Source organism: Neofelis nebulosa, chromosome 17 (assembly GCF_028018385.1).
Source record: "Neofelis nebulosa isolate mNeoNeb1 chromosome 17, mNeoNeb1.pri, whole genome shotgun sequence".
Taxonomy (NCBI): domain Eukaryota; kingdom Metazoa; phylum Chordata; class Mammalia; order Carnivora; family Felidae; genus Neofelis; species Neofelis nebulosa.
The window spans coordinates 6,519,765-6,532,430 of record NC_080798.1 but is presented as its reverse complement, the minus strand read 5'-3'; the positions used below and the strand labels follow the sequence as shown (position 1 = coordinate 6,532,430).

At 40.8% G+C, this 12,666-nt stretch overlaps 1 protein-coding gene and 1 long non-coding RNA gene across 9 annotated transcripts in view; both read left to right on the top strand.

Annotated features, from left to right (window-relative positions):
* LOC131499938 (uncharacterized) overlaps positions 1-12,666 on the top strand; it is a 115,364-nt gene that overhangs the window by 90,995 nt on the left and 11,703 nt on the right. The window lies entirely within an intron of this gene.
* On the top strand, positions 5,324-12,092 carry LOC131499902 (vomeronasal type-1 receptor 4-like). Its single transcript, XM_058708467.1, has one exon. The coding sequence runs from the start codon at positions 6,057-6,059 to the stop codon at positions 6,996-6,998; it is 942 nt and encodes a 313-aa protein (XP_058564450.1). The 5' UTR covers positions 5,324-6,056; the 3' UTR covers positions 6,999-12,092.

Sequence of the window (12,666 nt, the reverse complement as noted above, 5' to 3'; positions counted from 1 at the left end):
GTTTCAGTGCTCGGAGAGTAACCCATCCATCACTTCACAGAGAGAGGACCCTGGAGCTTTCCATTTGGTACTTCCACTGAACTTTGCCCCAAGCATTTCTTCCCTGTTTGATAGTCACCTGTATCCTTTCCCTGTAACAAACTATAACAGTGAGTGCAACAGCTCTCAGTGAGTCTGGGCGTGCTTAGGGGGAATTCTGTCAGCTAAGCGTAGTTTGGGGAACCCCAAGCTTCCTTCCACTTGATATCAGAAGTAGGTGTGCTGCTAGGTGGACTGTGGTTCCCCACCTTTCCACATGGATGAAGAACCCTCACAGGGGAATGGACAGTGGACCTTGTTGAGACTGTGTATTTGTCTGTTGGTAAATCCGTAGAAGTGACTTTTGGCTCGTAAATTTTGTGTCTTCATTAGTTGCATGAGCCCTAAGTGCTCCCTCATGAAAAGCATGAGCCCCAAGTGCTCCCTTAATAAAAGAGAGGTGTAGAGACCTCTGGTAAGAGCTCAGTGCTGTTGAATTAACAGAGCAGCATTGACTTCTCTGATAGAACAGTGGTAGAACCTGCTTGTGAAATCATGGAATCCCGGTACCTGTATTTCTGAGGGTCACTTTGATAAACATTTGTTTTTCTTAGAGGGGTAGATTTTTAGACTTCCTTTGATTGCCAGGGTCAATATTATTATAATGTCGTTTTGATAATATTTGCATATCGCAAATCTCAGTATAATTTGTATTTAGTTATAAAAATGAGACCTGGGACACCTGATGGCTCAGTCGGTGGAGCATCCAACTCTTGGTTTCAGCTCAGGTCAGGTTCATGGGTTCAGGCCCCATGTCTGCCTCTGTGCTGGCAGTGTGGAGCCTGCTTGGGAGTCTCTTTCTCTCCCTCTCTCTCTGCCCCTCCCACCCTCTGTCTGTCTGTCTGTCTCTCTCAAAATAAAATAAACTTGAAAAAATGAGTCCCATGATTTCTTCTTTTTACTCAAAAAACATGGGACTCACCCATGTTTTCTAATATGAATTGTTGGCATGTTCTCTTTTATATCTCTTTAGATATTCTTGCTGGATTCTGATTCCATGTATTTCCTCAATTCTCAAATAATGATGCAGCTTAGAAGACAGATGACTAAGAATGCCCTAGATTTTTGGTGGAAGAACTTCTGAGGGAATCGGGGATGCCTGTGAGACACACACACTCACTGCCAGTCCCTTAGTTGTCTGACATCAGTATTTACTGCTCCTTCCCTTGAGCCCCTCTGTGCCATCAGGGATGATGAAAAGTAAGAGCCCCTCCTAAAGCAGACAACAGTCTCTTCGGAGATACTCACAAACTTGTAATTGGATTTGGTAATTAGTCCTGGGAGAAAGTTTTTCAGAAGTATTGTCAGCTACCGAAGGCTGTGCTGTCATTGCCACCACGTGTGAAATGATAATTGCAGTTCTGACGGGAGGGGAGGTCACAGATCACAAAGCCTTATCTCTGGTCTGGCTGCCTCCCTCCCTCACACGTACTGGCTGCTGTGACCTTCACGCTGCGCCCCCATCCTTCAACGTGACGAGTCCAGTGAGTTCTTTCTCTGTCAGACGGAGAGGCAGCGCCTGTAAGGAAGGACGTGTGAGTAAGTGTTCGTGTCTGGAAAGGGATCCTGAGGGTCGGGACAGACCAGGGGAAGAGCTAAAGAGGGAGGTGGACTAGTTCCTTGGGTGTGAGCTGAGCTTGTCGATAGAGGTGAGGACCCCGGACCCTGCACCCACACCCACGCCTGGTGGTTCCTGGTGCCGTTTAATGAAGTCCTCCCGCGGACTGTTACTGATGAAAATGCCAGTGACAAGGAAGGGTCATTTTGAAGGTACGTAAGGACCGTAGTTATGAAAGCCCTCTGCTGTTGACATTACTTTGCAGGAATCATAGGTTGAGTTTTCAGTGTCAGTAGAGGTGTGCCTACAATGTCTTTAAACCTCTAACAGTTTCCAGTTGTCTACAGAAATAGTATATATGAATTAGTTTCTAGAATTTTTGTTCAGTTTCTTTTTTTGTAACTCAAGTATATGATGCCCTTACTGGAGATAGTAATTGTGCCTGTACTGAAACCATCTGAGGCCTCCTGGCTATGGGAAGATTCCTTTACTTCTTGAAGTTAGAGAAGCAACATTTAAGGAAATGGTAACTATAATTATGGGTTCCAGAAAACAGCTGTCATGAGTACATGTATCTTGTCTTATTATCTGTGGTTTAATAATATTCTGACATCATCCCCAAGCTCACAACTCATTTCCTTATGATTTCAACATAAACGATACACAAGATTCTGTATTCCCAGATATTCTCTTCTACTGTCTTTTGTCTTTCACATATGTTGCCTAATATCCAATAGTTTCGCTTATTGTGGGATTTAATGCTTAATCATTTGAACCAAAATTACTAATAACTTAGTTTCTACCTCACACTGTTTAATTACATATCATATATGTTTTTTTGCTTCACAGCTCTGGGAACAGGGTAATATTGTCAGATGGTTTATTGGATTGAGTCCACTGTGTTTTCCTTCCTGGAATGACAGCCAGTGAGTCTTTCTGCTGAACTCACATTGAGCAAACCCTTCATTCACCAAACCCAGCTAAGACCTTGCAAAGTTTCTTGTAGGATTAGCCTAGAGAATAAATTATTAAAGAAATTGGAAACTTTATGAGCAGGTTTGTCAAGGAGAAGAAAAGTAGCATGAAATGAAATGGAAAAGTGTTTTTCAAAACTAAATACAGGTCTTATTGGAAGATACAGCTGACCTGGATTGTCCATGGAGCACAGAGTTTCGGGCACTGTTGGCTCCAGCCTGCCATATTCCAGTCTCCATTTGGCCCCTGACCAGTGTGTGAATTTAGATACGTCCCTTAACTTCTCTGTCTCTGAGTTCTTCTTATCTTTGCAGTGCCTCTGTCATGCAGTGAGGAAAATTTTGAAAATGATTCATATTTACAGCTGTACAGCAGTGACTTGCGCGTTTTAAGTGCCATGTAAGAGTTATTCATTCCATTCTTGGAAGCCCTTTAACAAAACTAAATTGAAGAAATGTATCTCAGAGAGCATATTGGATTTCAGTTGATATGATCAATCTAGTCCACACGACATGATCTGGTGCAGGATCCTCTGAGTCTGAAGACAAATACCAGTCACTGGCAACTGGCCCTAGATTTTTGACAATAGGAGTGGTCTCCTTATCTGAGACTTGTTGGATTCCTGGGCATTTTCTCTTCACTGCTCTCATCTCTCATTTTGTTATATAAGATGCAGGTTGTGCTGCACAGATTTGGTTCTAAAACATCTGGTTACAGTTTTTTCTTGGTCATGCCTTTTATAGGTGTCCCCAAGCCAATGGCAGCCTTTAGGCGAAGGATTTCTTCAGTGACTTTTTTTTTAATATTTATTTATTTTTGAGAGAGAGAGTGAGACAGAGTGTGAGCAGGGGAGGGCCAGAGAGAGGGAGACACAGAATCAGAAGCAGGCTCCAGGCTCTGAGCTGTTAGCACAGAGCCCGACGCGGGGCTCGAACTCACGGACCACAAGATCATGACCTGAGCTGAAGTCGGATGCCCAACCGACTGAGCCACCCAGGCGCCCCTCTTCAGTGACTTTTGAATGTAGATTTGTTTTCTGTCCTCACAGAGCTGGCAGGGTGTGTCCATTGGCACCAGCTGCTCCTTCTGTGTCTCCAGCCATCACAAGCAGCCCCAGGACCTCCAGGTGGGTGGAAATTAAAGTACAGCCTCCCCAGGATTTGGGGGTTTCCATTTTCCTCTGCTGGTTTCTTTTTTTTTTCTTTCTTTTTTTTTCTGTAATTTTTTTAAGGTTTATTCATTTTTTAGAAACAGAGCACGAGTTGGGGAGGGGTAGAGAGAGGGAGACACAGAATCCAAAGTGGGCTCCAGGCTCTGAGCTGTCAGCACAGAGCCCGATACAGGGCTCGAACCCATAAACTGTGAGATCATGACCTGAGCTGAAGTCGGACACTCAACCAGCTGAGCCACCCAGGCGCCCCTGGTTTCTTTATATGCTGGTAAATATCCCTTTCCTGTAGGATTTCCAAATGGGGCAACAAACCCATCACAGAGAACAGAAATTTAGGATTCTGCTCTACTGACTTTTGTGACAAATTTGCAGACTCAATATTGTTACTGTTCCCTGAGGCTTCATGTGGGCTCAGATCTGGACCTGTAGATCTGTAAGTTTCTTCCGCATGGACTCCATCAGCAGGTCACACACGATCACAGGACAGCCTTTTGCAGCCACTCACAGATTTGTGTGTGTGTGTGTGTGTGTGTGTGTGTGTGTGTGTGTGTGTGTGTTAGGCATTTTCAAAAATGACAGACACTACACAGGTTGTAAGCACAGAGGTCAGTGGAATTCATGACTGAACACACCTCTGTACACAACAACTAGATCAAGAAAAGAATGCTGTAGCTCTTCAGAAACCCTCTTGTGCCACCTGTCACTACCTCTAAGAATATAATTCTTTTGCATGGATTTATGGGAGTGGAATCTTAGGACATAGGTTTATATCTGCTCTAACATTTAAGAGAGTAGTTCACTTTGCCTGTTTTGTACTTTACATAAATGGAACATATGGCATGATCTCTTTCATATTGTCATTTTTTTCCCCATTCTATCTGATGTTGTGAATTTATCGGTATTGCTGTATATTACTCCCCCCATTCATGGTATAGGACACCATTGTGTAAATATGAGTCAGTTAATTGATTCATTCTGTTAATGAGCTGGTGGGTAGTTTTTAGTTTGGGGCTGTTATGAGTAATGAGTAGTGCTGGCATATAAACCCTGTGATTGGTCTTTCTGATGATAAATGCACAGATTTCTGTTAAATGCATTTGCAGGAGTAGAATTGTTGGGACACAGGGTTGTATTCGGACAGCTAAAGTGGATACCGCATCGTTTTCCAAATGTGTGTACCAGTTTTAACACCTGCCAGCAGTATCTGAGATTCTTCATTAATCTATATCTTTGCCAGAGCCTCGTTATTTCTGTCATTTCCAGTTTATATTTTTCAGTGCTGTTGGCATTATATTTAGGTAGTGGTTATATTTTGATTTTCCTGTTTACTAAGGATATTAAATACTTCTACACACGGGGTGCCTGCGTGGCTCAGTTGGTTGAGCATCTGACTTCGGCTCAGGTCGTGATCTCACGGCTTGTGAGTTTGAGCCTTGTGTTGGGCTCTGTGCTGACAGCTCAGAGCCTGGAGCCTGCCTTGGATTCTGTGTCTCCTTCTCTCTCTCTGCCCTTCCCCTGCACGTTCTCTCTCTCTCTCTCTCTCTCTCTCTCTCTCAAAAATGAGTAAACATTTAAAAATCTTTAAATACTTTTACATATGTATTATCCACTGAATGACTTCTTTTTAAAATTTCTGTTGGAATGCTTTGCCTATTGTTTATTTTGTTGTGTGGTTTGTAGTAGTTCTTTGTGCTGGTTACAGGTTATATCTGTCTGGGTGTGTGTGTGTGTGTGTGTGTGTGTGTTTTGATGAGAACTACCCTTAATTTTGTCATTTCACCCATATGATTAATGTGTTCTGTGCTATTTAAGAAATATCTTCTTTAAAGTAAGTATTTTCTTATTCTAAGACCATAGAAATATCTTGTTTGGTTTTCTAAAAAAAAAAAAAAAAAAAGTACACTATTTTTCTTTAAAATTCAGATGAGCAATCCATTGAGAGTTTATCTGTTTTATGACATGGGGAGTGATTGAGGGTCCCTCCATCCTCAGGTACAGCTAGTGAATTTTAGCTTTTTCTGAAAATGTTGTATTTGCGTTCATTCCCTTGGCCGTCACTTGTCATTGCTTCCCCCAGGCTAACCACGTCATCTTTCATGCTGACTTTTCAGTGAAATATACCAGACATCTATTATTCCCATCTCATGAAGTCTTGGCCATCAAACAGAAGCACATAATGAAAGTCCCTTTTGGTGTCAGAAATCTTCAGTGAGCCTTTTTGCTCAGAAGAATGATTGTTGCCATAATTTAAAAGTAAGGGTGTTGAATGACAGAATGTCCTACAGGGATTTGATAGTAGGAATAATCTTCTTGTCACAGACCATAGTTGGAATTGTGGAAAATTTCTCTCTTCTTTACCATTATCTGTTCCTTTACACTGAATGCAGGGTGAGGTCCACCCATTTGATTCTCAGGCACCTCACTATAGCCAACTCCTTGGTCATTCTCTCTAAAGGAGTCCCCCACACTGTGGCATCTTTTGGGTTGAAACATTTTTTCAATGAGTTTGGATGCAAACTTCTTTTCTGTGTTCAGAGGGTGGGCAGGGGAATGTCCATTGGCAGCACCTGCCTCTTGACTGTGTTCCAGACCATTATGATCAGCCCCATGAACTCCTGTTTGAAGGAGTTTAAAGTCAAAGCCCCAAAGTACATTGGCTTCTCCATTTCCCTCTGTTGGATCCAGTTCATGTTTGTAAATTTAGTTTTTCCTCTGTTATATGTGTTTAGCAACCGGAGCATGAAAAACTTCACAAAGAAAGGAGATTTGGGCTACTGTCTTGCTGTAGATCACGAGACAGTCACAGTTTCCGTATATGCAGTGTTGATAGTATTTCCTGAAGCTTCCTTGTGTGGTCTTACAATCGGGGCCAGCAGCTCCATGGTCTTCCTCCTGCACAGACACAAGCAGCGGGTCCAGCACATTCACAGCACTAATGTCACCCCCAGATCCTCTGCTGAGTCCAGAGCCACCCAGAGCATCCTCGTCCTGGGGAGCACCTTTGTGTCTTTCTACTTCCTCTCCTCCGTCTTTCATGTTTGTGTTGCTCTTCTTTGTAATCCCAGCTGGTGGCTGGTGAACACCACTGCCATGATTTCTGTGTGTTTTCCAACTGTCTGCCCCTTTCTGCTTATGGGCCAGAATTCTGTTATATCCAGACTCTGCTTTGCATGGATAACAAATATAACATTTCCTAATCTTATCAGAAATATGTGAAGTGAATGTTTTTTGCACCATATTTAGTTCTTGATGCATCACCATCAAAAACTGAGTTCAGGAAGTAAAGGAGAAATGCCATGTCTTTCTACATTACACACTAATGCGCACTGGGCTTTCTTCAGCTGGTTGAACTAGGAACCTGCATTTCTGTAGCGGAGGTGAATAAAGCAGCTTGACCTCATAAACTTAATCAAATGGTGTTTACACAAAATTTAATAGACTGGGTCCTAGCTCCTGTGTCAGATTCATAGAGTGGTTGACCAACTGGTTTACATGGGGAAATGTTTTGCCTGGCCATATGTTTTACATGTCCATACTATTGCCTTCTCCAGAATATCGTGTAGTTAAAACAATGCAATATGTAGCCTTTGCAGATTGGATTCTTTCATTTGGCAAGGTGCTTTTAAGGTTCTCCCATGTCTTTTCCTGGCTTGATAGTCCATTTATTTTTAGTGATGAATAATGTGCCATTGTCTAGATATATCACAGCTTTTTTTTTTTTAACCATTCACCTACTTGGTTACTTCCAAGTTTGGACAGTTAAGCAGAAGTTCTATAAACATTCATGTGCCGGGTTTTTACATGGAAATAAGTTTTCAGCTCATTTGTATAAATACCAAGGAATGTGATTGCTAGAATGTGATAAGAGTATGTTTAGTTTTGTAAGAAAACATTAAACTGCCTTCCAAAGTGGCTGTAATCTTCCCACAAGCAGTGAATGATGGTATTTGTTGTTCGGCATCTTTACTAGCATCCACTGGTGTCAGGATTTTGGATTTTGGCCATTGTATTAGATGTGTGGTGGTAACTCCTTGTTTCTCTTTTCAGTTGTCTAATGACATAAGATGCGGAGTGTATTTTCATATGCTTCATTTTCCATCCAGTGTATCTTCTTTGATGAGGGTGTTTATTGCTGTCTTTTTCCCATTTTTAAATGATGTTTTTTGCATTCTTATTGGGCTTTGAGAGTGTTCTTTGTGTATTCCAATACCAGACCTTTTAGAAATGTGCTTTGCGAGTACTTTACCCCAGTCTGTGGCTTTTTTCTCATTCTCTTGACCGTGTTTTTTGCACAACAGAAGTTATTAATTTTAACGAAATCCAAATTATTATTACCTCCGTGGATTGTGCCTTTGGTATTGTATCAAAAAAGTGATGAAACCTAGGTCCTCTAGATTTTTTTCCTGTGTCATCTTCTAAGAATTTTATAGTTACACATTTCACATTTACATCTATGATTAATTATGAGTTGAATTTTGTGAAAGGAATAAGGTTTGTGTCTAGATGAATTTTTTTTTGTACATTGATGTCCATTTGCTCCAGCACATCTGTTGAAAAGACTACCTTTTCTCCATTGTATTGCTTTTGCTTCTTTGTCAAAGATCAGTTGACCATGTTTGTATGGGTCCATTTTTGAGCTCTCCATTATGTTCCTTTGATCTGTTTGTGTGTCTTGATTACTGTATATTTTTTAAAAAATTTAATGTTTGTTTATTTTTTGAGGGAGACAGAGCACAAGCCGGGGTAGGGGCAGAGAGACGGGGAGACACAGAATCCAAAGCAGGCTCCAGGCTCTGAGCTGTCAACACAGAGCCGGATGCAGGGCTCAGACTCCTGAACTGTGAGATCATGACCTGAGCCGAAGTTGAGCACTTAACGGTCTGAGCCACGCAGGCACCCCATTGATTACTGTATATTTATAGTAAGCCTTGAAATCAAGTAATATTAGTCATCTGACTTTGTTCAGCTCCTTCAATATTTTGTTTCCTACTGTGTGTCTTTTGACTATCAATATAAACTTTAGAATCAATTTGTTGATATTCACCAAATAACTTGCTATTTAGTTTGGGATTGCATTGAATCTGTAAGTCAAGTTGGGAAGAATGACACTTTGACCCTATTGAGTCTTTCTGTCCGTGTACATGAAATCTCTCTCCATTTATTTAGTTCTTTGATTTTGTTTATCAGCTACCTAGCTTTCTTCCTGTAGATCCTGTACATACTATGTTAGACTTATACCTAAGTATAACTTCCTTTTCTGGTAGTGTAAAGTTACTGTGTTTTTAAATGCAAATTCCACTTGTTCATTGCTGACTTGTGTACTGTCTTAGTCTGAACTGTTATAACAAAGCAACATAGACCAGATGGTACATAAGCAACAGATGCTTCTCACTGTTCTAGAGGCTGGGAAGCCCAAGATCACTGTGATGGCTAATTAGGTGTCTAAGTGAGGGCCCTATTCTTGGCTGCAAAAGACTGTTTTCTTGTTGGATTCTCATATTGTGGAGATTAAGAGCTCTCTGAGGTCCCTTGTATAAGGTCACTTATCTCCTTCATGAGGGTTCCCCTCTAACGCAGTCATTGACTTCCCAGGGGCACCACCTCCACATACCATCCCTGTGGGTTAGAATTGCACCATATGGGATTTAGGTGGATAACACAGCACATTGTATTAACCTTGTGTCCTTCAGTCTTGCTATAATCATTTCTTAGTTCCAAAAGTTTTTTCGTTTTGACTCTGTGGAGTTTCTACATAGACCGTGTGATCTGCAAATAAGACAGTTTTATTTCTTGCTTCATAATGTCTGTCCTACTTCTTTTTCTTACTGCATTATCTAGGACTTCCAGTACAGTGCTGAACAAGAATGGTGAGAAAAGACATCCTTGCCACTGAATTGTACATTTTAAGAGTGGGTTTCATGGGGGCGCCTGGGTGGCTCAGTCAGTTAAGCATCCAACTCTTGATTTGAGCTCAAATCATGATCTCATGATTGTGAGATCAAGCCCTGCTTTGGGCTACATGCTGGGTGTGGAGCCTGCTTAAGATTCTCTCTCTCTCTCTCTCTCTCTCTCTCTCTCTCTCTCTCTCTCTCTATCTATCTATCTATCTCTGCCCCCTCCTTCAAACATGCGAGTCTCCACCCCCCACCCCCAAAAAAGTGGATTTTATGGTAGGACATATGTTATTGAAACAATCAAGTAAAAACATCAAATAGCTTCACGTTGAACTTAGGGGAAAAAAGTCTGATATCCTGACACTATACTATAAGGACTTGAGATGTAAGTTCCAGAGGGTTGCTGGAGGGGTTGTGGGTGGGGGGGATGGGCTAGATGGGTAAGGGGTATTGAGGAAGACACTTGTTAGAATGAGCACTGGGTGTTATATGTAGGAGATGAATCACTGGATTCTACTCCTGAAATCATTATTGCACTATATGTTAGCTAACATGGATATAAATTAAAAAAATAAAAATAAGAAAAAAAATAAGTTCCAGTATCCATTGCAATAATGTAGGACAGAGAGGATTAGTTTTATGGCAGTAATAGAAGAATTGGAAATGATTATAAGGTAAAATGAACATATTGTGTTCTCCAAATCCTGGTTATTAGTTTTGTAGGGTATCAACAGGTCTCTTAGCTCCACCTTACTAGATTCTAGTTCACAATTTCATACTGTTCTACTTCTTCCACTGAACTAAAAGGTATAAAAGAACTCCTACTCGGGGCACCTAGGTGGCTCAGTCGGTTGAGCGGCTGACTTCGGCTCAGGTCACGATCTCGCGGTCTGTGAGTTCGAGCCCCGCGTCGGGCTCTGTGCTGACAGCTCAGAGCCTGGAGCCTGTTTCGGATTCTGTGTCTCCCTCTCTCTGACCCTCCCCCATTCATGCTCTGTCTCCCTCTGTCTCAAAAATAAATAAACGTTAAGAAAAATTAAAAGAACTCTTAATCTTCATATCTATAAAGCACTTACTTTGTATCTCTTATTGTCCTGGATACATTATCGTGTTACACACCTCTTAAAAGAATCTTTAACTCATGCATTTTTTCAAATTTTTCAATGTAGTAACACAGAGAAAACATGTAAACTAAATATATATAAAATGGGTTAAGGAAAAATTTCTAAATAAAAAGGAATTTTACCAGAGTTGAAAGACTCATATAATGCTTAATAGTATAATCACAAGTTGAGATTTTTATAACCTTTGAAAAACTCTTCTGGTAAGATTATTGAATCATATTAACCGTCTGATAAATACTTGCACACATTAATGATCAAACTAGTGTAAAAGCGACTTGGGCAATTTATCTAAACAGTATTTCAGTATTTCACTTTCAGCAGTTATACTGGGTAAAGGGTCCTATGTGTGTAGCAGGAAAGGATGCATAAGAAGTTATTATTAGTATGAAGAAAATGGGTCTCTCCTAACCAAGCAATCAGGTTTGAGAGTAAACATTCTGTGTTGTATTCTAATCTCCAGTTTTTTGCTTTTTGGTTTTTGGTATTTGACCATGGACAGACAGCTTTTAAGCCTCAGCCCTCTCTCAGTTGCCTTCCCTGTTTTTGGTACAGCTTGAGGTATAATTGATACACACACACATACACACACACACACACACACACATTTACTTACTGCACATATTCAATGTATCTCCCTCTTCCCGTCTACTCTACAAGTGGCCAAATTTAGAAGCCCAGGTGCTCCTTTGGTGCCCACAAAAGGTCAAACCACACGCAGGACCCACCGTCTAGTATAAACTCCATAGAAACCTGAAGTGAGTCTCCTCTTGTCTCTCCAGCCATTTTTGTGGCAGCTTTGGAAACCTGTCCTGCTCTCCCCAGAAAGTCTCACTGTGCTTTAAACATCTTCACATCCTTTTGGTGATTAGCATTATCAGTCTTGATACCCAAGACTAAATTTCAGATAGAGGTTCATCCCATGTCTGTGGAATATCTAAAAGTGCAAATTAACTATTTTCAAGGGGATCGATATGTGAAATTCCTACTTGGCCTACAAACAAAGCAAGACTAATGTATCTTCAAGTGTATATGTTCATTCTTAAGGGGAAACTCATGATCAGTGAGCTTTCCAAATTACTCCAGTGAAAGCTCCAAGTAGCGGTTGGGGGGAAACTTTGCGCATATCATATCTCTACTCCTGAAATTTTCTTTTATTTCCTGACACTTCTTACATGCTTAATATATTTTGCCCCAGGGCTGAGCCTGGCTGGCTCAGTCAGTAGAGCATGTGACCCTTGATTTCAGGTTGTTTTGAGTTTGAGCCCCATGTTGGGTGTAGAGATTGTGTGTGTGTGTGTATTATCTATTATCCCTATACAGATATATATGTGTGTGTGTGTGTGTGTGTGTGTGTGTGTGTGTGTGTGTGTATATATATATATATATATATATATATATATTGCTTCATGTAAATCAAGGCCAGTACAAGTCGTGAGTCTCGTGTAGGCACAAACAAGGGCATATGGAAACATCAGGTGCACACTGATGAATTGCACTTCAAATGTTTGGAGTCTAAGGTTGCACTGCTGTGCTGTTTTCATCATAGCCACATAAATATCCAAGAGGCAGAGGGTGGAGGGAGTAACTCAAGTAAATTATGAGTATATATTCATAAAGTTTTATGTTCTTTGATTCCATCAGGGAAGAAAATTGTTGCAGATGCTTTTCATCCTTGACAGCCTGAAGCTGTATTGTTAATGTTTGTGTTGAAGTACTATAATGAGACAGGATAGACTTGATCTGATAGGGGGAAGAAAATAATTCATTTAGAGCTTTGAAAAAATGATTACATTTTATTAACGAAAACATAACTATGATAGAATTCTGAGTAAAACAGCATCAGTGTAGTGGTTAAACACAAATCCA

Bases quoted from the DNA above. Each gene is read 5' to 3' on its own strand.
- LOC131499902 (XM_058708467.1), top strand. From the start codon at position 6,057: ATGTCCTACAGGGATTTGATAGTAGGAATAATCTTCTTGTCACAGACC.